This window comes from Silene latifolia, chromosome 10, assembly GCF_048544455.1.
Source record: "Silene latifolia isolate original U9 population chromosome 10, ASM4854445v1, whole genome shotgun sequence".
NCBI lineage: Eukaryota > Viridiplantae > Streptophyta > Magnoliopsida > Caryophyllales > Caryophyllaceae > Silene > Silene latifolia.
This window is the reverse complement of record NC_133535.1, coordinates 159,521,195-159,547,257: the sequence shown is the minus strand read 5'-3', so window position 1 is coordinate 159,547,257 and position 26,063 is coordinate 159,521,195. Positions and strand designations below refer to the sequence as shown.

At 37.8% G+C, this 26,063-nt stretch overlaps 6 protein-coding genes across 6 annotated transcripts; 2 read left to right on the top strand and 4 right to left on the bottom strand.

Annotated features, from left to right (window-relative positions):
- Positions 1–378: 378 nt before the first annotated feature.
- On the bottom strand, positions 379–1,886 carry LOC141608764 (putative F-box/LRR-repeat protein At4g15060). The gene is made up of 2 exons (XM_074428109.1): positions 619–1,886; positions 379–466 (listed from the first exon to the last, which is right to left on the bottom strand). The coding sequence occupies exons 1-2, from the start codon at positions 1,884–1,886 to the stop codon at positions 379–381; spliced, it is 1,356 nt and encodes a 451-aa protein (XP_074284210.1).
- Positions 1,887–8,106: 6,220 nt separating this feature from the next.
- On the bottom strand, positions 8,107–10,715 carry LOC141606662 (uncharacterized). Its single transcript, XM_074425876.1, has 2 exons — positions 9,341–10,715; positions 8,107–8,798 (listed from the first exon to the last, which is right to left on the bottom strand). The coding sequence occupies exons 1-2, from the start codon at positions 10,550–10,552 to the stop codon at positions 8,415–8,417; spliced, it is 1,596 nt and encodes a 531-aa protein (XP_074281977.1). The 5' UTR covers positions 10,553–10,715; the 3' UTR covers positions 8,107–8,414.
- Positions 10,716–13,203: 2,488 nt separating this feature from the next.
- Positions 13,204–16,874, top strand: LOC141609465 (uncharacterized). Its single transcript, XM_074428514.1, has 4 exons — positions 13,204–13,301; positions 14,036–14,205; positions 14,443–15,486; positions 15,901–16,874. Exons 2-4 carry the CDS (start codon positions 14,038–14,040, stop codon positions 16,759–16,761), a joined length of 2,073 nt encoding a protein of 690 aa, XP_074284615.1. The 5' UTR covers positions 13,204–13,301; positions 14,036–14,037; the 3' UTR covers positions 16,762–16,874.
- Positions 16,875–17,434: 560 nt separating this feature from the next.
- LOC141608763 (uncharacterized) lies at positions 17,435–18,548 on the bottom strand. Its single transcript, XM_074428108.1, has 2 exons — positions 17,655–18,548; positions 17,435–17,557 (listed from the first exon to the last, which is right to left on the bottom strand). Exons 1-2 carry the CDS (start codon positions 18,546–18,548, stop codon positions 17,435–17,437), a joined length of 1,017 nt encoding a protein of 338 aa, XP_074284209.1.
- Positions 18,549–18,954: 406 nt separating this feature from the next.
- LOC141606660 (uncharacterized) lies at positions 18,955–23,641 on the top strand. Its single transcript, XM_074425873.1, has 4 exons — positions 18,955–19,097; positions 20,733–20,902; positions 21,136–22,221; positions 22,672–23,641. The coding sequence occupies exons 2-4, from the start codon at positions 20,735–20,737 to the stop codon at positions 23,533–23,535; spliced, it is 2,118 nt and encodes a 705-aa protein (XP_074281974.1). The 5' UTR covers positions 18,955–19,097; positions 20,733–20,734; the 3' UTR covers positions 23,536–23,641.
- Positions 23,642–24,119: 478 nt separating this feature from the next.
- LOC141608762 (uncharacterized) lies at positions 24,120–25,480 on the bottom strand. Its single transcript, XM_074428106.1, has 2 exons — positions 24,338–25,480; positions 24,120–24,242 (listed from the first exon to the last, which is right to left on the bottom strand). Exons 1-2 carry the CDS (start codon positions 25,478–25,480, stop codon positions 24,120–24,122), a joined length of 1,266 nt encoding a protein of 421 aa, XP_074284207.1.
- Positions 25,481–26,063: the final 583 nt, after the last annotated feature.

Here is a 26,063-nt window from a genome sequence, read left to right as displayed (position 1 = left end):
TTGCAGGACGACAGGGGTCCTTAAAGCATCGACTTCACCGGTTCTTAGGAACATTGTCGGATGAAATATGTCACATTGAAATACAACAATGGGGTCTTTCATCGTTAGATAACAATAATCTATTTGACTAAAACTGCAAGCAGTTTTTCCTCAAATCTCAAAAAATGATAAACTTGGATTTATTGACGATAATTAGTTTCAAACGAGTGCTAAAATGATAAATAGTTTGATTAATAACCTTGATAACCTAAAATTGTAACAAACCAAACAGCATGCTATGCCCAAACAGTCAAAAAGACTGATATAGTTCATATAGATACTAGTAGAAAGACTGCAATATTACTACACGTCAACTCGAGTCTGAGAGACTGCAATTCTTCACCAACATAGTCTCAACTGTACTTCGAGATACGGAAGGTCATTATTAGTCTCTTCAACTTTAATCCGTTTGAGAGGATGTAAAAACCTGTAACACAAAGCAAAAAAAATGAGAATACCTCAACTTTCAATTTATAATGGCCACGATCAACTCGCAAAGAAATTATAGGAGGGTGGCAAGTCCAGAATAAACCGTTTAAAAACGCTGAAATCGAGGAGCTTGAGAGTTGGCAATCTGACAGGTTTAACTTCAGCTTTTCAATATCACAAGGGGGTCCAAGTTCAGCATTGCCGCTTTCTTCTTCATCAAATTCAATATCATCATCCCTAGACAAGAACATTTTCAAAACACTGCAGTTGTTTAGTCCTGTCAAGAGCTTCTTCAATATGAAAAATCCGTCAGTTTTAAAATTAGAAGCCATTGTATGGACAAAGATGTTACAATTGGCTTGACTATGAATGATGATAGAGTCTATTTCGCCATAATATTTGAATTTGAACTTATTCAAAGTTGGAGCATCAATCACAACATTTAACAAATTGTCGCAATCATAAAAGAAAATTTGTTTTAGTTGGGTATGCGATATTTTGATACTCGATGGCATCTCACAGCCATGAAACACCAATTTCTCTAGCGAGGTGAGTTCCTCCTGTAGTAGTTTAGCAAGATCCTCACCAGTAATAGAAAGACAACTTACGCTTAGATGCCTCAAATTTCTCAATAAACCACGATTTGAGATAATCGGCCAAGGGTCGTTCTCGCCGTTGATATTGTAACCGAAAGACCTAAGACTAGAAGTCTCGAGAATGACTTTCCCGCCGTCTACAGGTACGTCTCCCTCAATATAGAGATCCTCCAGTTTACTATGACGTGGAATCACCAAATTTTTTATGCCAGGGCAAAATGAGATACACAAGTCTTTCAGGTTCAGACATGAACTAACAATATGAAATAGCATACGCTCCTCTAAAACGACATTATAATGTAAAGACAAAATCTCGAGAGACGCAAGTTCCAAAGCTTCATAAAAGGGTATTTCGACATTATCACAATCAAGATTTCTTAACGACTTTGCACAAAACAGAAAACTGGGTAATTTGTAGTTAGTCGGAGCTCCAAGGAAAATTTCCGTAACTTGGTTCCGCACGGCTATCTCAAGCCACTCATCAACTTTGGAAGGCAATAGTAAATCGTTAGGCGGAAGTCCAAGTCTGAACTTCGTTATACGGAGGTTTTCTTTTGAAAATTTTTGCATTCGAGCATCTATATATTCCAAAAGTCTTGGAAGCGTTTCCATAGGAAACTTACGGTTATAATAATGATCAAAATCCAGAATTGGATTCGTAGCGAAGATTTGATTCCATTTTTTCGACAAGACGCTAGTTCTATACGCCTCTTCCATATCCAAATAAGAAATTATATGATGTATGATAAAATCCGGTAAATCTGAGAGCCTATCCATAGAATCAAACTCCCCAGGTTTTGGGTTATTGCAATCGGGCGTCATTTTCACCGAGCAATTCACAAGTAGCTAACCAAACATAACTAGAACTCGAAAAATTTCCGGTATCAAAAGAAATCCAGGAAAACTTGCAATATTGTGCTTGAAATTAAAGCAACGGTACCTGTCAAATGAGTGTCAATGACGACGTCCTGTACGAGACTTGCAGCGCCATCAACTCCAGCTTGAGGGACCGCAATTCTTCACCAATACAGTCTCAACTGTACGTCGAGCGAACTTGACTTAATTAAGGAAATCAGGACAGTTAACCCCTTCAACTTGAATCCGTTTCAAAGGATGTTTAAAACAATTGGCCATACCCTCCAGTTTTCTCAACCAAAACAATAACTGCGAGTCTGTGAGTTCAATAACAGAGATAGATCCGAAAATACTGCTCATTGTAAAACCCGTTACAAAAAGCATATATATGGAACCCAATGTTATAAACTAGCATCGTTTCGACAAAATGCTAGTTCTATAGGCCTCCCTCGTACCCAAAAAAGAAATGATATGATGTAGGATCAAATCCGGTAAATCTGAGATCCTGTCCACAGTATTCAGCTGCCCAGATATTGTTTCATCGCAAACGGGTTTCATTCTCAGTGAGGAATTTCGTCGAACAGATGGTGTGCAATAGCGCAAATGTGAAAATTCTCCTGCAACGTAGGGAAAACTGAGTTACGCAGCAGAACGGGGTTTTAGCTCAAGGAGAAACGAGTAATGCAGACTAGCGATTGCTGAGTAATTAATTGTCCACAAAATTAGGCAAAGAGATGTACTCCTTGTTTTAACGAAGTTCTGAAAACACACAAGTTATCTTTTAGACAAAAGAGAAATTAAGTTTGACCGACCAAGTATGAAATGACCACAATTTTGGATCCAGCAAGTCTCCCATGTGACGGGTATATCCGTCACAACCTTGCGACGGGTCCAATACTACAAATTGTAACAAATTGTAGGGCTACCGGTAAATATTGTAGATAAAGATCAGAGAAAATTTACCGCCAAAAGTATAATGTTAGGAAAATTCGCGCCAAATTTGTGTTGGTGAGATGAATTAATTTAGTGTACTGGACTGTTGGACATACAATCGGACGTTATAACAAGTTTAGCTTCAAATTCGAGTGGAGCCGTGGAGGTGAGACTTAATGACTGGGTCAACACGAACACGACAAATTGTAACAAACCAAACAACATCAACTTAACCGGTTCTTAGGAAACTCTATCGAAAAACATATAGAGGTATGAGCAAAACCAGGGCAGAGCGTTGGAGAGCACATTCAGCTTGTGAACGATGACCTCTCGGCTCACGCCTGGCATCTCGGCGGCTGAGTACGCGAAGACGTCTTTGTTCTTCCTCAGCAGGTCTAGGAGATCGGCTCTGAATTTTGGTTCTAGGCCGACACCGACAGTTACGGTGCGTCCTGGATCAATTTCCACTTGCTCAGTCTCGGCTCCCTCGACCATGCTGACGTTGTTGGTGCTCATCGGATCACCCTCCTGTCGTAAGGATGGGCTCTTCCCCTTCTCTGATTTCTTCGCCACTTTGAGGGATTGCATGTTGCACCCTCTGGCAGATATTTGGACATTGATGATTTCGTCTCTCTCGTCCTTTGAGACGAGCTTTTGTGCCTCCTCCCGGTCCGAGACATACATTAATGTCAGGGCCCGGATGGACATTACAAAGATCGGCCTCGCTCAAAGTAATCCGGCCTATCGAACATTATAGGCGGACGAACCATCAATGACCACGAACTCGGACCAAACATTTTTAGCCGCATCGGCTTGGCCGAACATCACCGGCAATTTGATTGACCCTGGGGTACCGGGCCGGCCCCGGAGAAGCATGACAGCGGGTTGGTGCGGGGGCTCAGGTCCTCAATCTTCAGGCCGAAATTGAGGAAGCATTCCCTGAACATGATGTTCGTGTAGGCGCCTGTATCAATTAGGCACCTCTTCACCAAGTGGTTGGCTATGTCTAGGTGGACCACCAGCGGGTCGCTGTGTGGGGCTACGACTCCTTCGTAGTCTTTCCTTCCGATGGTCATATCGGGGACGGTGGAAGCGGGGGTCGCTGTGGCGGGCACAAAGTTGATGGCTTGATAAAGCTCATTTAAGTGCCGTTTGTGCCCATTAGCTGACCCACCGTTCTCGTTTCCTCCGATAACCACCTGGATCACTCCCATCCTCTGGGATACTGATTTCTTCTTCGCCCCGTCGGAGCTCGTTTCCGGGGTCCCAGCTACGTACTTGTTGAGGGCTCCCTTTCGGATCGGCCCCTTGATGGTATTCTTCAGATGCCGACAGTCGTCGGTCTTATGGCCGGGCTGGCCGTGGCAGAATGCGGTTTCGTCACTCACAATTACCTCAGGTTGTTTTGACATCTTCGTAGCTTTTTGGGTGGGTTTTGTTTTGTGTTTTTAAGGGATTTGATTAGCTTTTAGTATCAATTCCCCACAGACGACGCCAATTGTTCCGGGTGTGATTACGAAGCAGTGTTGTTACCACGTAAGCTTTGTTGAATGATGACTTTTCTTGACTCTTCCTCTCGGCCTCTCCTGAAACAATGAACAAACTGAGGGCTCGGCTTGGCACCGAGCGTACTCACTCCGACGCTCAAGTCAGTAAACTTAAAGGGATTAAGTTGTGTGTAACTTGGCAAAGTATATTGTAGAGATAAGGGAGTTTATACCAGATTATGAGTGGTTTAGGTTATCTTTTTTGGATCCCCTTCTCAATGAGAGAAGTGGAGTATTTATAGACTTTCACCTTTTGTCACGTAGTGGCCAAGTGGCTAGCAGGTGGAAAGACCGTTCTACCCTCGGCCGATGGACCCATGACAGGCCGGCCGAGGGGTCTTGGATATGAGTACGCGGATATGTATCCCGGCTGGCTAGTTGTCCTAGCCGGGACCCAAGTGACAGGCCGATAGGCTGCATCGGCTAGGCTGTCCGATACGTTGACTTGCTGTGGATATCTTTGACCTTGCTTAATATGTTGACTCGGTCAGCGGGGGCAGAATATGCCCCATCAAGCTAGTTTCCATATCTTGTGTGGAGATGATGAGAATCCTACCTAGCTTCCATATCTTGTTTGTAGATATTATTATTTCCAATTCACTTTCCTATTTTAATTGTAATTTGTACACTTTCCTTGTTCTAGAATTCTTGTATTGGCTATACGCCTATACTATATAATAAAATCGTATTTTTTTTACTCAACCCTAATTGATTCTACTATATATGTACCTCTTTATTTATTGTTGAAGTACACACATTCAATCACTTTAGATAGAGATTTTCAACCTGTTTCGACGGAATTTCTTGGAGAAAATGATGACCGATTGCAATAACCCAAAACATGGGCAGTTTAATTATATGATGTATGATAAAATCCGGTAAATCTGAGAGCCTATCCATAGAATTAAACTGCTCATGTTTTGGGTTATTGCAATCAGACTTCATATTCACCGAGGAATTTCGTCAAACAGGAAAGACTACAACATCAAATTTGATGAAGAAAAAAGCGAAATTGCTGAACTTGGATACCCTTGTGATATCGGAGAGCTGAAGTTAAACCTGTACTCATATACGAAACTGATCTCAAGCTCCTCGCTTTCAGCCTTTTTAAATGGTTTACTCTGGACTTGTCACCCTCCTATGATTTCCTTGCGAGTTGATTCTATATGTCGTAAGTTGATAGTTGAGGTATGGTCTTGTTTTTGCTTTTTGTTATTTTAAGTCGAATTAGGGGCTGAAATGGTCACAAATTAACTCACAGTCGTTGGTAACGGGTTTTATGACGAGTAGTTGTTTTCCAATCTATCTCTCTTATTGAACTCACAATCGTCGTTTTGCAGCCGTTGCTGAATAACTTGGTGGATATGGTCAAATGTTTGGTACATCCTCTCAAATGGATTGAAGTTGAAGAGACTACTAGTGGCTTTGATGTTCTCGACGTACAGATGAGACTCTGTTGGTGAAGAAATGCAGCCTCTCCGTCTGTAGTTGATGGCGCTGCAAGTGTGATGGACATAGCAGTACGACATTGACACTCATTTGATAGGCCGATAGAACGTTGATTTCAAGCACACTATTTTTAGGACATATCAAGGCAGTCTTTCTAATTGTATCTATATGGACTATATCAGTTCGGTTTTTCTTGATTTCTTGTGGTACCGGAAATTTTCTTGTTATAGCCAAATTCAATCTGGTAAACGCCCAAATTAATTAACGTGTGTTAATTGCTTATATATTTGCTCTAATTTTTTCATTGGTTTGTTGAAACAAAAGAAACTGTTATTGTTTTTTTCGCTTGCTCCGCAGTACAAACCATTGTTGACAAGTTTCAAATTCATTTACCACTTTCGCTGTTCAATCAGTCTTTGCAGAATAAGTGACTGTTAGAGTCGCAGCACCTAATCAGACAAATTACTCAACTTAAATGTGGTAAAGTCGTCGAGGATTCCGGGTACTACTATTTAGACTCGCCTTATTAGACTGTCAAAAGCATAGTTACCGAATTCGCTATGAATACGTCCTTACCAATTCGCGATTTGCTCTTACAGAATGTGTGTTCTATGTATTTTCTGTAAGCAACATGATAGAATTCGCTTTTAACAATTCGCGATTCGTAGGGCACCGACCGAATTCGGTAACCATGGTCAAAAGAGGACTGAAGCATTACATATTAATTGTTCTGATTTCCTCAACTCAAGCACGCTCGACGTACAGTTGAGACTGTATTGGTGAAAAATTGCAGTCTCTCGGGCTGGAGTTGATGGCACTGCAATTCTCGTGCAGCACGACATGAACATTCATTTGACAGATCGGCCGTTAATTTCAACAATCTTGCAATTTCAGTAGACAGTTAGCAGGCAGCCTTTCTAATTGTATCTATTATCAGCAGAATACGATTGAAAGCGCTACCAATTATCAAAATTTCTACGTCCCAATTTAAATGAAACGGAGAAAGTAAATTTTAACAGCAATAGCTCTTAAATTTTGGGCAAAATTTCTGAAATTGACTCGGTTTGGTTTAAACCTAGCAAGCTTTATAACGAATTTACCTTTTTCAGTCTCCGATGAGATCAAAATCAGCTAGTTTCCGTATCTTGTGCGGAGATCCTACCTAGCTTCCATATCTTGTTTTTTTAATATTATTTCTAATTCACTTTCCTATTGTAATTTGTATCCTTAGCTTATTGTTTCGTGCCAAGTCGTTAAGAAGTCTTTGTTGGACTAATCTTGTGATACCCTACTATGAAGCTGTGGATCTTGTGTCTCTCGAGCGATTGGAATTAGTGATTCCATGTCGTAGTAAACTGGAGGATCTCTATATTCAGGGAGACATACCTATACACGGGAAAGTCATTCTCGAGACTTCTAGTCTTAGGTCTTTTGAGTACATTCCTGATAACGAGAATAACCCTTGGCCGATTATCTCAAATCGTGGTTTATTGAGAAATTTGAGGCTTCTAAAAGTATATAGTCTTTCTATTACCGATAAGGCTCTTGCTGAACTACTACCTGAACTCGCCTCGCTAGAGAATCTGGAGATTTCGGGGTGTCACATGCTAACGAGTATCAAAATATTGAATACCCAACTAAAAATAATTTGCTTTTCTGAATGCGACAATTTGTTAAATGTTGTGATTGATGCTCCAAATTTGAAGTATGTGGATGATGATGACATCAAATTTGATGAAGAAGAAAGCGGAAATGCTGGACTTGGACCCACTTGTGATATCAAAGAGCTGAAGTTAGACCCGTCATATTGGCAACTCTTAAGCTCCTCGCTTTCAGCCTTTTTAAATGGTTTATTCAGGATTTGCCACCCTAATATAATCTTTGCGAGTTGATTCTGGCCATTATAAATTGAAAATTAAGCTATGCTCATGTTTTTGCTCTGTGTTATGGATTTTTACAATGAGCTGTGTATTCGACTCCATCTCTGTTATTGAACTCACAGTTGTTGTTTTGTAGCCTGTTCTGAATAAGCTGGCTGATATGTATTGCCAGTGTGTACAAAACCAAGACCACCCAAACAAAGCACATTAGCCATTAGATATATAGGTTCCATTTTTCCATCAAAGAAGTAAAAGCATAATGTGTATATGAAAGACTAGAATTAAGCTTTCGAAACCAAAGTGATAGAAAACCCAATTACATACTAACACAAAGTTTCGTTATTCATATGAATTAGTTCAGCATAAAACTCGAATCCGTTTAATAAAGCAAAATATAACTAAAATAGTAACAAAGAGATACATAGAAGTGTTCAAGTCTGTTTAATAGAGCTACTGTTAAAAAAAAAAAGAGCTTGAAGTTTGAAGTAGTTACCATTTACCAATACAGTTTTATTCGAAGCTCAAAGTCCCATGACGAAAGGGAACCATTAGCGTCTTCGATTTCCATACGTTTCAGCGGATGCTTCAAACATTTCACCTTCTTCTGCAGTATGTCAATCAAAGTCTGCAATACCATTAACATTAGCCAGTAGTCCCTTCAGTTACTAATCGTTGTCCTTTCTATTTTAAGAATGAATTTGACGAGCAATTTGATCATTCACACTCAATTTGTTCCACCTGACACCTGGTAATTGGTCCCCTCCTCTTTCCTTGGTCATTGTGCCAAAACCAAAGGATAACAATTGACCGCGACAGAATAACTGAAGGAGTATAAAAAAAGTAGGCATTAATGAAAATGAGCATACCTTGATGATAATGTTCTGAGATTCTAAAATAATAGATAAAGATAGAATATCAGGGCGGCAACACCATAGCAAGCCATCTACGAGAGCTTCACATGAAGACTCTCCAAAGTTGGAATCGAAGGACTTTACAGACAGCTTCAGCTCTTGGATATCACACGGTGATCCGTCATCAATCGTGTTAAGTAGATCCTTGTCAAATTCAATCTTTACATTACAGATGAAGATCAATCAGCAAAAAGATGTTTCACTTACCCTCCAGTTTAGCAAGTAAAAAGTGCCAAAATAGCATTCATGGTTCTATAAATCACTGTTTTCTGAAGGTATTTCAAAGCACCCATTTTCACTCTAACTGAAATGCACACTGAATTTTGCAGTGAATGTCTTAATAGCATTCATGGTTCTATAAATCCTTGGCATTTAAAATGACGAAGTTTTTAACTCAAAAAGTATTGGTTTGTTTCATTGTGTTAGTATTTAGTACACTAATACACAGTGGTGGAGCGAGGGGGGCTAGCAGGGGCGGTCGTCCCTGCTGAAAATGAAAAAATCCGAAATTTTTAGTTAAATTTTCGAACATTTTTCAAATTTCCCTTGTGAAATTTCTCGTTCGCCCCTGCTGAAATTTTTTGCCCCCCTAATGGGAAATTCTGGCTCCGCCACTGCTAATACATGACAAATAAAACAGAATGGCATACGATCGTTTCCTGAAAAAAAAAATACTATAAGTGATAGCAAATTAGCAATACCTGTTCATCATTAGCACTGAGACTGATACACAAAACCTTGCAGCAGCAGTTTGATTTGCTGAGGAGGTTTTTGATTCCGACCAATGCTCGAGTACCAAGATTAAAGATAGATAGATGAAGATAGGCATTGTATTTGTTATGACTATTGATCACCCACAAAAGTTGTAAGTGACCATTATAGCGAAATGTGTCCAGATTTGGAGCTTCAATCGCGAGATTAATCAACTTGAAACAATGTCGGATGACCAATTCCTTAAGCGTTTGACTTGCAATTTTAACATTTTTTGGCATGGTACAAAACAAAAATTCCATGTTTTCTATTGATGGAAGTTCAGACATTAATTTGTCAAAAATATCATCGACGATACATACATGAGAAATTTGTAATACCCTCAAATTTTTCTTCGAAGCAGGCGTGAGAATAATGGGAAAAGGATCAACTTTTTCGCCATCAGAGTAGATACAACGCTGAAAACTCGATGTATAAACCAAGATAGTCCCACCTGCAGGTACGGTTCGACCTACACTGAGGGACTCGAGTCCACTGCAAAATGGAATGGAAATATTTTGAAGGCCAGAGCACCTGTCAAGGTCCAGAATTTTCAACGGACATGACTTGATAATATCGTGTAGCATATGTTTATCTACAACGACCTCTGATAAATCCAAAGATTGTAGCGAGACAAGCTTCAAGTTTTCATAATATGGCACTTTAACTCTACTCAATTTCATACTTGTCAATGATTTTGACAAGAACAAACTAGCGGGTAATCCATAAGGAGAACGCTTATGAATAAAAGACAGCGACAATTCCTCAACTTGGTTTTGCAAAGCAATTCCAAGACATCCATCAATCCTCCCAGCCATCCCTTGATGAGCAGTTAGATATTCAACTCTAAACTTCCTTATAGATAGATTTTTCTCGGAGTATTGTCGCATTGTAGTTTCTACGGAATTCATAAGTCTAAGAACAGTTTTCTTATGAGAACGACCTTTTTTCTTAGTAACAAAAAACTGAGACCTAAAATCAAGAATTAAGCCAGTGGACCAAATACGAGCCCATCTTTTCGACAAAATGGTCGTTCGACATGCTTCTTCCGTATCCAGATAAGAAATGATATGATGGATGATTGAATCAGGCAAATCTGATAATCTATCTATGGAATATAACTGCCCATATCTTGCTTTCTTACCATCGACCACCATTTTCATTGAGGAATATCGTCGAACAGTTGGTGTGCAACTCCCAAACCCCAATTATGCTGCCTATGGGAGTATGACTGGATTGCAATTTGTTCAAGTCTCCTTGACCAATAATACCAGCTTTTCAACCTCAGTGGGAACTGGGAAATAGTTGCACTGGATTGCAATTAATTAAATTCGTAACCTTCTTGTGTTTTTTATTAGGCAAGTTATTAGGTCAAACTCAATAAGCTTAATAAGTCGAGATCCGATCCTCCTTAAATACTCAAATCGTGTACATAATCAACTCTCGAGGGGCAATTTGTAAGCTGTAAAAATGTAAAATATATGTATAGGTGTCATGTTGGATGCTAAAGTCAAAATGTTGAGTTGTGAAATATCGGGTGTAAAATAAATTAATTTTGAAGGATATTTTTAATTTTTAATTAATTTTGTCGAATTTGGTTTCTTAAAGTGGTAAAACCCGGCGAAATGAGTTAAATTCATCCCTTATCTACTAAAAAAAAATAGACAGATCTAAAATTTTCCCTCCAAAATAAAATTATACCCAGTTTTTGCCAAAAATAAAATTATACCCAGTTTTTGGCGGGAAATTTTCCCTGGTCATCTTCTCAATTTTGGCGGCAAATTCTTACTACCTTTAATAGCTTACAAATTACAATTAAATCTTTCTCAAAAGCAATCAAATATAAAATCAATTAGGGTTTAGGAGTTGCACACCACCTGTTCGACAAAATTCCTAAGTGAAAATGGTGGTTGAGGGAAAGAAACCAAGACATGGGCAGTTAAAAACCAAGGATAGATTATCAGATTTGCCAGATTCTATCATCCATCATATCATTTCTTTTCTGGATACTTAGGGCTTGTTTGGATAGCAAAATAGGAGGGAAAGGGAGGGGAGGGGGATAGAGGGAAAGGAAAGGGAGGGGAGAGAAGGGGAGGGAGAATAGGAAGTGGTTGTTTGGATATATTTTCCCTCCAAATCTTTCCTATGTTGGAGAGATTTTGTTTGGCCTTGGAGAAAGGAAAATGAATCCCTCCAAATCTCTCCCCCTCCATTTCTCTTTACCAATATTTCTTATCCAAACAAAAGATTTTAAATCTCTTACTCTCCCTCCCTTTCCTTTCTCTCCAAATCTCTCAATCCAAACACACCCTAAAGGAGCGTGTCGAACGAGCATTTTGTCGAAAAGATGGGTTCATATGTGGTCTACTGGCTTAATTATTGATTTTAGTCCTATGTTTTTTGTTGCTATGGAAGATGGAATTTTTGAGGATGAATTTGTTGGAACTAGTACCAGTCCTTACAGGGAGGAAACTGTTGAGAGACTTATGAATTTCATTGAATCCACAATGCGACGATATTCCGAGAAGAATCTTTCTATAAGGGTGTTTAGACTTGAATATCCAACTATTGATCCAAAGATGTCTGGGAGGATTGATAAATGGCTCGGAATCGCTTTGCAAAACCAAGTTAAGAAATTGTTGCTCTCTGTTATTCCCAAGGGTTTTCGCTCTTATCTATTGCCCGCGTTTTTTTTCTTGGCAAAATCATTGATAAGTGTGAGACGTTCTAGGGTTAGAGTGCCTTATTTTGAAAATATGAAGCTTATTTCGCTACAATGTTTGGTTTTAACAAAAGTTGATATAGACGAACATATGCTACACGATATTATCAAGTCATGTCCCTTGAAATTTCTGAGCCTTGACTGGTGCTCTGGCCTTCAAAATATTTCTATTCCTTCTTGCAGTAGATTGGACTTACTCTATGACAATCTATGTAGCTCGAACTCTAACTGTAGGCGGGACTAAAAACATGAACTTTGAGTTAGCTCTAAAAGAATACATATAAGTTCGGTTTCTTATACTTGGTTGTACAATGCTTATGGTACAACGGGATGTATGATCCTATTTGGAAATGATTTATAGGCAACCATGAATGCTATTAAGACATTCGCTGGGCAAAATTCAGTTTGCATTTCAGTTAGAGCAAAAATGGGTGCGGGTGCTTTGGAATTGGTTGAAGATCGGACCCGTGGGTAGACCCGGATCCGACACAAACCCATAGGGTGATCTCCTAATTTTGGAGGTGAGGTAGTGTGTTTTGTGTGATCCAAATTCATTTCCTTAATTTTTGTGGAAAAGAGAGAGAGGATGAGATGAGTGAATAAGAGGGAGTATAACTCTTCCAATCTGGTACGAATATAATCCAAATTATCGGGTTTTGAATCGGTTCGGTTTTGGATGTTAAAATTGGTGCAGAACCCAATTTTATAAACCCAAACCAAATTATTATCCATCCATCCAACAACAGTAAAATATGAAACCACTAGAAGGAGGTTCGTGCTTGGCAATTATAATCTATATTTATATTTGGGTTTTTCTAACGTGTGCCTTAAGGGCACACATTAATAACCCATTTATGGTAAGATTAACAACAATTTCACATGAGATACTCAATAAAAAATTTCCCGACCAAAAATATAAAAATATAATAGAAGAGCCGCTATACATTAAACTGGACACGTGTCAGCTCCTCAATAAAAAATTTCCCGACCAACATCACTTTTGCTTAACCCTAATTACATACAACTGTTAACCCTACCGTCATTCTCTAAACACCCCACACACTTATTTACCCACCCCACACATTTATTCGAAACCCTATTCTTTCACATAAATCTGTCACTCCCTTTAATCCTGTTATTTCTAACTATGCTAATTTTCAACATCAGGATTGCTCCATAAATTCAATAAGGTAAGCTTTATATATTTTCTTTTAGCTGAAATTTTTTTCTTATAAATTATCATATTACTTTGCACCGAGTTGTATTTGTTTCAGATATTTGATTTTTTGAAATTATTTTGGTATTATAAACTTGTGATTATTTGAATAATCTATGAGGTATCATCATGTGTTCTGCAAGAGTAAACTTTTTAATGGACCGATTATGGTTATTATGCAATTTATGTTGATCATAATTTTCATTAAAGTTAAATACATTGTTTTAATGTCTCTTAGGCTGCATTTTCATCTTGAAGAACTACTTTTATTTGCTTTGTACTCCATTTTGAGATGTATTCGATTAACTTTTTTTTTTTCCTTTTACTTTTGGGTTTGATCGCAGGCTACTTGATTACGGCTTTGAAAATAGGTTTTGTCGGATGAGATGAATAATTAAAATTATTAAGAAGATATATCATTAAGAATTTAAGATGACTTCAAGGTTAAGGGACATGTAATGACTTCAAAAATTGAAGTATTTTTAGTGTGATCATTTTGTTATGGAGATTAGTATACTCATTATAAAATTGTTCGATTGAATGTCTTGGCAGTCTCATAATTCCGAATTCTTGTTCATTTTTATAAGATGTTTGTACATTCAAACTAATATTCTATTTGAAGCTAAAATTTAGAACTTTTTATTCATATTATTTATATATTCCCGTGCAATTTTGCACGAGTTCTAAGCTAGTTGTAATTGTAATTAGGGATGAGAATGATGAGAATCGGAGCAATATGGCTAAGACGCCGACAAATAGGAGGTTTACTTACCAAGCTCCCGACAACAACAAAATACGATGATGCTCTTCTCAACTTCCTCCGTCTCAGGGCCCACCCTTTCCCCTCTTTCTTCTGCACCTCCAATTTTATTTCTCAGGTTTTTTTTTTTTTTTTAATTTTTCTAATTATATTTTGAATTAATCTTTATTCGTGGTTCCGAATATATATATAGATTTATATTAATTTTAAAATAAAATTCAGATTACGTAGTACTCCGATATGATAATTTGGGAAATTTGCTAGCTAATACGGAATACTGTTTTTCTTATTGATATTTGCCACATTATTATATCTCAATGTTCATGCTTAAATTTGCCATATTTTTTAAATGCAGGTTAAACAACTGACCGTAAATAAGTATCCTCTCGATCAACTTGATAAGCTATCACCTTCTGATGACGAATGTTCTTCCTCAGATGACGAGTGTTCTTCTTCAGAAGAAGAAGACCGATGGCCTTCACGTGAGAAAATATTACCGACTTGGCTTTTCAACGTTGAGCGATTCATAGTTGCTCCTTTTATTCAAGTATTCTCGGTCTCACTACATACCGACGCTAATGATGATAGACCATGTGAAGTTTATGGTTCTATTTATGCTACTAACGCGCGAGGTGTTGTTTCCAATCTCTATACTAAATTCATTTCCAATCCCGAGACTGTTCCTAACAAGGGTATCTTATCCCTAAAAGGGGGATATGATATCGTTCTCTCATATGGTCCTTCCACGAACACCTCCATTGATTTCGATCTCAGTGATAAGTCTCGCAACTCCATGGTCATTAAAGAGAAACATAATTTGCATTCCTTTAATGAAGATTTTGAGGATACCTCTAACAAGCTCATAAAACATATTGTTTCCGGGGAGCATTGTTTTGCACTCGTTTACTACGCAAAATTCTTGTATGCATGTCGTGCTGTTGTATATGTTGCATTCTATACTAAGCGTGACACAACTAGCACTTGTGTTGATGTCCACGGAAGCATTGCTGTGGGATATGACAATGCTAGGCGATTTTGCAACAATGATGACGAAGTGAGGGATATGAAGTATTTGCTTTTCAGCAAGGCGTTTGACCAACCTGAACGCGTTATAGTTGGGAGGACTATGAAGCTATCTAGATCTGTGGTGGTTCTTCCTGCAGGTTCGGCTCTCGTCATTGATGCAGACGTCTCAGATTCCCGTGGCCGATTAGTTCATGGTTCTGTCGAGTTCCATGTGGATGGCCAAAGCAAAAAGTCAATTGACGATGAATTTGGTACTATCAAAGTGATTGTGGCCTTCGATCCTCCTCGTTCGGAATTTATACCAGATTTTGATAGTAGAGAAGAAGAAGATGTCGGAGAGGCCGAATTGGATGCACTGACAGAAAATTCACTGGTAAACTCACTAAGTTCCAATTTTTTATTTTTTTTGGTGTTGACCAGGAGTATCCCCTACCGACAGCTGGGGCAATCTCCTTCGGAGGTACTGAAGGCAATTTAATGGGTTGACCCCTCCCAAGTTTGGCTTTTTCATTCGCAAGAGTCAGGAATCGAACCTCTGACTACTTGTTTAAGTGATGAGAGCCCTTACCACTCACACCAACCAACTTTGGTTTTAAGTTCCAATTTTTTTGTTGACACATAATTTGTCATGTTTGTTTTGAAACTCCAATATTTGATGCTAAACTACCTTAGCACTCCTGCTGATTTATGACTTCAAATGTTAATATTCCGAGTTCAATCTGTTAAGTCCCGAACAATACATTTCTAATGTTGTCAATTGTTTTATTGATGTCTCTCTTTTGATCAGGTTCGTTCTCATCAAGAACAGAAGTTGACGTTGACTTCCCCAAGCGACAACATAGTCGAGGTTAGTGAGAATTTTTACGGGGTTACATTGGCAGAGTTGTTCTCTGTATATGTTTATGGAACTAATCACGAGGTTTCTACTGTTTGCGGAAAGATATCTGTTGAAGATCCTTATCTCTACCGTGGTAAGAATATCTTTCAACGAGACCTCGACAATCCATATATTTTCTCGGAGAAGGGTTTTATTTTAATAGAAGGTCACTATGTTAACTCTGAACGTCCATTCTGTATATATCTCTATCTCATAGACCCGACGACAAACAACAATGAATTATGCAGGGGTGAATTCGCCTACGATCATGTAGCACCTCACGGCGATGTTCCATTAAATAAAAGACTATGTACATATATCAAGGGAGCTCATGGCTATGCTTTGTTACATTACATCATCTTCACGCGTGCATGCCAAGCTACCGTTGAAATCAGGTTCCTGCTGCCAGACCATCCTTCATCCCTTCCCATTTTTATTTGTGGGTCGGTTTTTGCTAGCTATAGCGATCAGAGCTATTCCACTATGTATGCGAAGAAATATTACAGAAGTCGGCTTTTTTATAAGCCACAGGCTGATCGTATACAATTAGTCGATGATTTGAGAATTCCGTTATCCAAGTCGGTGGTCGTGGTTCCTAAAGGTGCCGCTCTTGTTGTCGAGCTTGACTTGGATATATTGTCCTGTGGCAACGTAAAAGATATTGTGTTTGGCAAGAAAGAGATGAACATCAGTTTGTCGAGAACAATACGTGCTGAAATACTGGGAAAGTATTCTCGGGTTCAAATTTCGGCCAAGTTTGAGCGCTGTTGATAAGTATTCTGGGAATGACAATTGTTTAATGTCAACAAATATGAATCAATGATGTACGATCTTTTCATTTTTTGAACTTTGACAAAAAAAAATATTTTTAATGAATACGGTTGTTTAAGTATCACCATTGACAACGCAAAAAGAAAAGAAAAAATCGTATGGCCATTAATCGTTTTCGATCTTTATTAGAAAATTTACAGCATCAACTTAACCGGTTCTTAGGAAACTCGGTCGAAAAACATATAGAGGTATGAGCAAAACCAGGTCAGGAACTCCGGTTTGCAGGACGACAGGGGTCCTTAAAGCATCGACTTCACCGGTTCTTAGGAACATTGTCGGACGAAATATGTCGCATTGAAATACAACAATGGGGTCTTTCATCGTTAGATAACAATAATCTATTTGACTAAAACTGCAAGCAGTTTTTCCTCATATCTCAAAAAATGATAAACTTGGATTTATTGACGATAATTAGTTTCAAACGAGTGCTAAAATGATAAATAGTTTGATTAATAACCTTGATAATCAAAAAATTGTAACAAACCAAACCGCATGCTATGCCCAAACAGTCAAAAAGACTGATATAGTTCATATAGATACTAGTAGAAAGACTGCAATATTACTACACGAAACTTGCAGCGCCATCAACTCGAGTCTGAGAGACTGTAATTCTTCACCAACATAGTCTCAACTGTACTTTGAGGTACGGAAGGTCATTATTAGTCTCTTCAACTTCAATCCGTTTCAAAGGATGTTCCAAACATTTGACCATCTCCACCAGATTATTCAGCAAAGGCTGCAAAACAACAACTCTGAGTTCAATAAGAGAGATAGAGCCGAATACACAGCTCATTGTAAAAACCTGTAACACAAAGCAAAAAAAATGAGAATACCTCAACTTTCAATTTATAATGGCCACGATCAACTCGCAAAGAAATTATAGGAGGGTGGCAAGTCCAGAATAAACCGTTTAAAAACGCTGAAATCGAGGAGCTTGAGAGTTGGCAATCTGACAGGTTTAACTTCAGCTTTTCAATATCACAAGGGGGTCCAAGTTCAGCATTGCCGCTTTCTTCTTCATCAAATTCAATATCATCATCCCTAGACAAGAACATTTTCAAAACACTGCAGTTGTTTAGTCCTGTCAAGAGCTTCTTCAATATGAAAAATCCGTCAGTTTTAAAATTAGAAGCCATTGTATGGACAAAGATGTTACAATTGGCTTGACTATGAATGATGATAGAGTCTATTTCGCCATAATATTTGAATTTGAACTTATTCAAAGTTGGAGCATCAATCACAACATTTAACAAATTGTCGCAATCATAAAAGAAAATTTGTTTTAGTTGGGTATGCGATATTTTGATACTCGATGGCATCTCACAGCCATGAAACACCAATTTCTCTAGCGAGGTGAGTTCCTCCTGTAGTAGTTTAGCAAGATCCTCACCAGTAATAGAAAGACAACTTACGCTTAGCTGCCTCAAATTTCTCAATAAACCACTATTTGAGATAATCGGCCAAGGGTCGTTCTCGCCGTTGATATTGTAACCGAAAGACCTAAGACTAGAAGTCTCGAGAATGACTTTCCCCCCGTCTACAGGTACGTCTCCCTCAATATAGAGATCCTCCAGTTTACTATGACGTGGAATCACCAAATTTTTTATGCCAGGGCAAAATGAGATACACAAGTCTAGGCCTTGTTTGGCAAACAGCAGAAGCAGATTAATGATAGCAATAGCGTTAGCAGAATACGTTTGGCAGATTTTAATAGCAGGTTTGACCATCATATGAAATTAGCAGAATTAAGAAAGCGTGTTTGGTAATTAGCAGATTATAGGACAAATCTACCATTTCCATGTATAAACTCAATATGCTATTACAATATCTTTGCTATTAGCAAAGATATTCAAAAAAATGAGATTCCGGCCAATATGCTATCTGAATATGCTATTAACCAAACATGTAAAATTAGTAGATTGATTGGTCAAACTACTATTTAAGCCGGAATCTACTAATTTCACCTAATATGCTGTTTACCAAACAGGGCCCTAATCTATATTTATAATCTATATTTATATTTATATTTATATATTTATATATAAAAATATAATAGAAGAACCGCTATATATTAAACTGGACACTTTTGCTTAACCCTAATTACATACAACTGTTAACCCTACCGTCATTCTCTAAACACCCCACACACTTATTTACCCACCCAACACATTTATTCGAAACCCTATTCTTTCACATCAATCTGTCACTCCCTTTAATCCTGTTATTTCTAACTATGCTAATTTTCAACATCAGGATTGCTCCATAAATTCAATAAGGTACGCTTATATAATCTCTTTCAGTCCGTCTTGCTTCAGACCGCCTTATTTCAGACCGTAATAAGACTTCTCACTCACAAGTGAGAAGCACATGGGTGGTGGGACACCCCCATGTGCTTTCCCACTCACACTCTAAATGGGTTTTTTGTGAGAGAAAATGGTATCCGTCTGACAATTTCAGACGGATATGGCTGTTGAAATAAGAATTTGTGAATCTCTTTTAGCTGAAATTTTTTTCTTATAAATTATCATATTACTTTGCACCGAGTTGTATTTGTTTCAGATATTTGATTTTTTGAAATTATTTTGGTATTATAAACTTGTGATTATTTGAATAACCTATGAGGGTATCATCATGTGTTCTGCAAGAGTAAACTTTTTAATCATCATAGATTTTGCCTTATTGAGAGAGGTTGTGATTTCATATTTTCCTTCCCCTGTTTTAGATCTAATTGGTTTTGACATTATTTGAATAATCTATGAGGTATTACCATTGTTTAAACCAGGAAGAATGAAAATAAAGTTTCAAAACCCTTTATTTTCTATAGCATTACCGACTTATCATAATTAATTTTTGACTGTTTGATAATCTAAAGTTGTTAACTTAAACTAGATTACCTCAGAGTGTGCCACTAGAATGTTATTAATGCACACAATCAAAATCTTTTATTAGGTAAATTGTTTAACCATCACCTATTGTATTTTACTATGCCGTAATTCTCTAACCCTCACACTTATCACTCAATATGACTGGAGCAGATTTCTCTACATACCCTCCTTTCCTTTGCCCCTAACCCAGCCTCAAATAATTGCAGACCATTATAAGGTAAATAAATGATTGAGACGGGGTAAGGATGTTTCAAATATATAATCACTTGCTACTAATCCCGACTAATATACAGATTTACGCATGATTTTTTGTCAATTATTGGTTATTGTGAATGTTTGACATGAGTTACCTCCTCAATATGTTAAATGTTTGATTATTTGTCTCTCTTTATGCACATGGAAGCTCCCTACATGTTATTGTCTTTGTATTTGACTTTGATCACCATATCTTGCCAAATTTAATGGACCGATAATGGTTATTATGCAATTTATGTTGATCATAATTTTCATTAAAGTTAAATACATTGTTTTAATGTCTCTTAGGCTGCATTTTCATCTTGAAGAACTACTTTTATTTGCTTTGTACTCCATTTACTTTTACTTTTACTTTTGGGTTTCATTAAACTTTTTTTTTTCCTTTTACTTTTGGGTTTGATCGCAAGCTCCTTGATTACGGCTTTGAAAACAGGTTTTGTCGGATGAGATGAATAATTAAAATTATTAAGAAGATATATCATTAAGAATTTAAGATGACTTTAAGGTTAAGGGACATGTAATGACTTCAAAAACTTGAAGTATTTTTAGTGTGATCATTTTGTTATGGCGATTAGTATACTCATTATAAAATTGTTCGATTGAATGTCTTGGCAGTCTCATAATTCCGAATTCTTATTCATTTTTATAAGATGTTTGTACATTCAAACTAATATTCTATTTGAAGCTAAAATTTAGAACTTTTTATTCATATTATTTATATATGCCCGTGCAATTTTGCACGGGTTCTAAGCTAGTTGTAATTGTAATTAGGGATGAGAATGATGAGAATCGGAGCAATATGGCTAGGACGGCGACAAATAGGAGGTTTACTTACCAAGCTCCCGACAACAACAAAGTACGATGATGCTCTTCTCAACTTCCTCCGTCTCAGGGCCCACCCTTTCCCCTCTTTCTTCTGCACCTCCAATTTTATTTCTCAGGTTTTTTTTTTTTAAAATTTTTCTAATTATATTTTGAATTAATCTTTATTCGTGGTTCCGAATATATATAGATTTATATTAATTTTAAAATAAAATTCAGATTACGTAGTACTCCGATATGATAATTTGGGAAATTTGCTAGCTAATACGGAATACTGTTTTTCTTATTGATATTTGCCACATTATTATATCTCAATGTTCATGCTTAAATTTGTCATATTTTTTAAATGCAGGTTAAACAACTGACCGTAAATAAGTATCCTCTCGATCAACGTGATAAGCTATCACCTTCTGATGACGAACGTTCTTCCTCAGATGACGAGTGTTCTTCCTCGGATGACGAATGTTCTTCCTCAGATGGAGAATGTTCTTCTTCGGAAGAAGAAGACCGATGGCCTTCACGTGAGAAAATATTACCGACTTGGCTTTTCAACGTTGAGCGATTCATAGTTGCTCCTTTTATTCAAGTATTCTCGGTCTCACTACATACCGATGCTAATGATGATAGACCATGTGAAGTTTATGGTTCTATTTATGCTACTAACGCGCGAGGTGTTGTTTTCAATCTCTATACTAAATTCATTTCCAATCCCGAGACTGTTCCTAACAAGGGTATCTTATCCCTAAAAGGGGGATATGATATCGTTCTCTCATATGGTCCTTCCACGAACACCTCCATTGATTTCAATCTCAGTGATAAGTCTCGCAACTCCGTGGTCATTAAAGAGAAACATAATTTGCATTCCTTTAATGAAGATTTTGAGGATACCTCTAACAAGCTCATAAAAGATATTGTTTCCGGGGAGCGTTGTTTTGCACTCGTTTACTACGCAAAATTCTTGTATGCATGTCGTGCTGTTGTATATGTTGCATTCTATACTAAGCGTGACACAACTAGCACTTGTGTTGATGTCCACGGAAGCATTGCTGTGGGATATGACAATGCTAGGCGATTTTGCAACAATGATGACGAAGTGAGGAATATGAAGTATTTGCTTTTCAGCAAGCCGTTTGACCAACCTGAACGCGTTATAGTTGGGAGGACTATGAAGCTATCTAGATCTGTGGTGGTTCTTCCTGCTGGTTCGGCTCTCGTCATTGATGCAGACGTCTCAGATTCCCGTGGCCGATTAGTTCATGGTTCTGTCGAGTTCCATGTGGATGGCCAAAGCAAAAAGTCAATTGACGACGAATTTGGTACTATCAAAGTGATTGTTGCCTTTGATCCTCCTCGTTCGGAATTTATACCAGATTTTGATAGTAGAGAAGAAGAAGATGTTGGAGAGGCCGAATTGGATGCACTGACAGAAAATTCACTGGTAAACTGACTAAGTTCCAATTTTTTTTTTTTTTTTTGGTGTTGACCAGGAGTATCCCCTACCGACAGCTGGGGCAATCTCCTTCGGGGTACTGAAGGCAATTTAATGGGTTGACCCCTCCCAAGTTTGGCTTTTTCATTCGCAAGAGTCGGGAATCGAACCCCTGACTACTTGTTTAAGAGATGAGAGCCCTTACCACTCACACCAGCCAACTTTGGTTTTAAGTTCCAATTTTTTTGTTGACACATAATTTGTCATGTTTGTTTTGAAACTCCAATATTTGATGCTAAACTACCTTAGCACTCTTGCTATATTTCACAGCAAGTTGAGTTTGATGAATATGCTGATTTATGACTTCAAATGTTAATATTCCGAGTTCAATCTGTTAAGTCCCGAACAATACATTTCTAATGTTGTCAATTGTTTTATTGATGTCTCTCTTTTGATCAGGTTCGTTCTCATCAAGAACAGAATTTGACGTTGACTTCAAGCGACAACATAGTCGAGGTTAGTGAGAATTTTTACGGGGTTACATTGGCGGAGTTGTTCTCTGTATATGTTTATGGAACTAATCACGAGGTTTCTACTGTTTGCGGAAAGATATCTGTTGAAGATCCTTATCTCTACCCTGGTAAGAATATCTTTCAACGGGACCTCGACAATCCATATATTTTCTCCGAGGAGAAGGGTTCTATTTTAATAGAAGGTCACTATGTTAACCCTGAACGTCCATTCTGTGTGTATCTCTATCTCATAGACCCGACGACAAACAACAATGAATTATGCAGGGGTGAATTCGCCTACGATCATGTAGCACCTCACGGCGATGTTCCATTAAATAAAAGACTATGTTCATATATCAAGGGAGCTCATGGCTATGCTTTGTTACATTACATCATTTTCACGCGTGCATGCCAAGCTACCGTTGAAATCAGGTTCCTGCTGCCAGACCATCCTTCATCCCTTCCCATTTTTATTTGTGGGTCGGTCTTTGCTAGCTATAGCAATCAGAGCTATTCCACTATGTATGCGAAGAAATATTACAGAAGTCGGCTTTTTTATAAGCCACAGGCTGATCGTATACAATTAGCCGGTGGTGATTTGAGAATTCCGTTATCCAAGTCAGTGGTCGTGGTTCCTAAAGGTGCCGCTCTTGTTGTCGAGCTTGACTTGGATATATTGTCCTGTAGCAACGTAAAAGATATTGTGTTTGGCAAGAAAGAGATGAAGATCAGTTTGCCGAGAACAATACGTGCTGAAATACTGGGAAAGTATTCTCGGGTTCAAATTTCGGCCAAGTTTGAGCGCTGTTGATAAGTATTCTGGGAATGACAATTGTTTAATGTCAACAAATACGGAGTATGAATCAATGATGTACGATCTTTTCATTTTTTGAACTTTGACAAAAAAAAAAAAAAAATTAATGAATACGGTTGTTTAAGCATCACCATTGACAACGCAAAAAGAAAAGAAAAAATCGTATGGCCATTAATCGTTTTCGATCTTTATTAGAAAATTTACAGCATAGAGGAATGAGCAGGACGACAGGGGTCCTTAAAGCATCGACTTCACCGGTTCTTAGGAACATTGTCGGACAAAATATGTCGCATTGAAATACAACAATGGGGTCTTTCGTCGTTAGATAACAATAATCTAGTTGACTAAAACTGCCAGCAGTTTTTCCTCATATCTCAAAAAATGATAAACTTGGATTTATTGACGATAATTAGTTTCAAACGAGTGCTAAAATGATAAAGAGTTTGATTAATAACCTTGATAATCAAAAAATTGTAACAAACCAAACAGTCAGAAAGACTGATATAGTTCATATAGATACTAGTAGAAAGACTGCAACATCGACTACACGAAACTTGCAGCGCCATCAACTCGATAACTCTTCACCAACACAATCTCAACTGTACGTGGAGGAAATCAGAGTCATTATTAGTCTCTTCAACTTCAATCCGTTTGAGAGGATGTTCCAAACATTTGACCATCTCCACCAGGTTATTCACCAAAGGCTGCAAAACAACAATTGTGAGTTCAATACGAGAGATAGAGCCGAATACACAACTCATTGTAAAACCCGTAACACAAAGCAAAAACATGAGCGTACCTCAACTATCAATGCATAAAGGTATGGATAAATTCGCAAAGAAATTATAGGAGGGTGACAAGTCCAGAATAAACCGTTTAAAAAGGCTGAAAGCGAGGAGCTTGAGAGTTTCCAACGTGACATGTTTAACACCAGCTCTCCGATATCACAAGGGGGTCCAAGTTCAGCATTTCCGCTTTTTTTTTCATCAAACTTGATATTGTGTCTCCCTGACAAGAAGATTTTCAGAACATTGCAGCTGTTTAGTCCTTTCAAGAGCTTCTTCAATTTGAAAAATCCATCAGTATCAAGATAGCGAGCCTTTGTACGGATATTTATGGTACAACTAGCTTGACTATGAATGGTGATAGATAAGGGCGGGCGTATTTTGCCACGAAATTTGAACTTATTCAAATTTGGAGCATCAATCACAACATTTAACAGATTATTGTCGCATTCATAAAAGCAAATTTGTTTTAGTTGAGGATGTGGTATTTGGATACTCGTCAGCATGTCACAGCCAATAAACATCAATTTCTCTAGCGAGGTGAGTTCCGGTACTAGTTTAGCAAGATCCTCACCTGTAATAGGAAGACGAGTTACAAACAGATGCCTCAAATTTCTCAATAAACCACGATTTGATATAATCGGCCAAGGGTCGTTCTTGCCGTTGATATTGCAATCGAAAGTCGCAAGACTAGAAGTCTCGAGAATGACTTTCCCGCCGTCTACAGGTACATCTCCCTCAATATAGAGATACTCCAATTTACTATGACGTGGAATCACCAAATTTTTAAAGCCAGAGCAAAATGAGATACACAAGTCTTTCAGGTTCAGACAGGAACTAACAATATGAAATAGCATACGCTCCTCTATAACGACATTATGACGTAAAACCAAAGACTCGAGAGACACAAGATCCAGAGCTTCATAGTAGGGTATCTCGACATTATCACAATCAAGATGTGTTAACGACTTAGCACAAAACAGAAAGCGGGGTAATTTGTAGTTAACAGGACCTTGAAGTTCAATTTCCGCAACTTGGTTACGCACGGCTATTTCAAGCCACTCGTCAACTTTGCAACCCAACAGTAATTCAGTATCTCGAATAAGTGCAAGTTTGAACGTCTTTATACGCAGATTTTCTTTTGAAAATTTTTGCATTCTAGTATCTATATATTCCAAGTATCTTGGAATCATTTCCGTTGGTAAACTATAATGATAATAAAAATCAAGAATGGGGTTCGTAGTGAAGACTTGATTCCATCTTTTCGACAAGACGCTAGTTCTATACACCTCTTTCGTATCCAAATAAGAAATTATCTGATGTATGATAAAATCCGGTAAATTTGAAAGGCTATCCATAGAATTAAACTGCCCATGTTTTGGGTTATTGCAATCTGTCATCATTTTCTCCAAGGAATCCCGTCAGAAAAGGTTGAAAAACTTCTATCTAAAGTTGATTGAATGTGTGTACTTCAACAATAAATAAAGAGGTACATATATAGTAGAATCAATTAGGGCTGAGTAAAAAAATACGATTTTATTATATAGTATAGGCGTATAGCCAATACAAGAATTCTAGAACAAGGAAAGTGTACAAATTACAATTAAAATAGGAAAGTGTACAAATTAATTGGAAATAATAATATCTACAAACAAGATATGGAAGCTAGGTAGGATTCTCATCATCTCCACACAAGATATGGAAACTAGCTGATTTCGATCACAGAGCAAACTAATAATT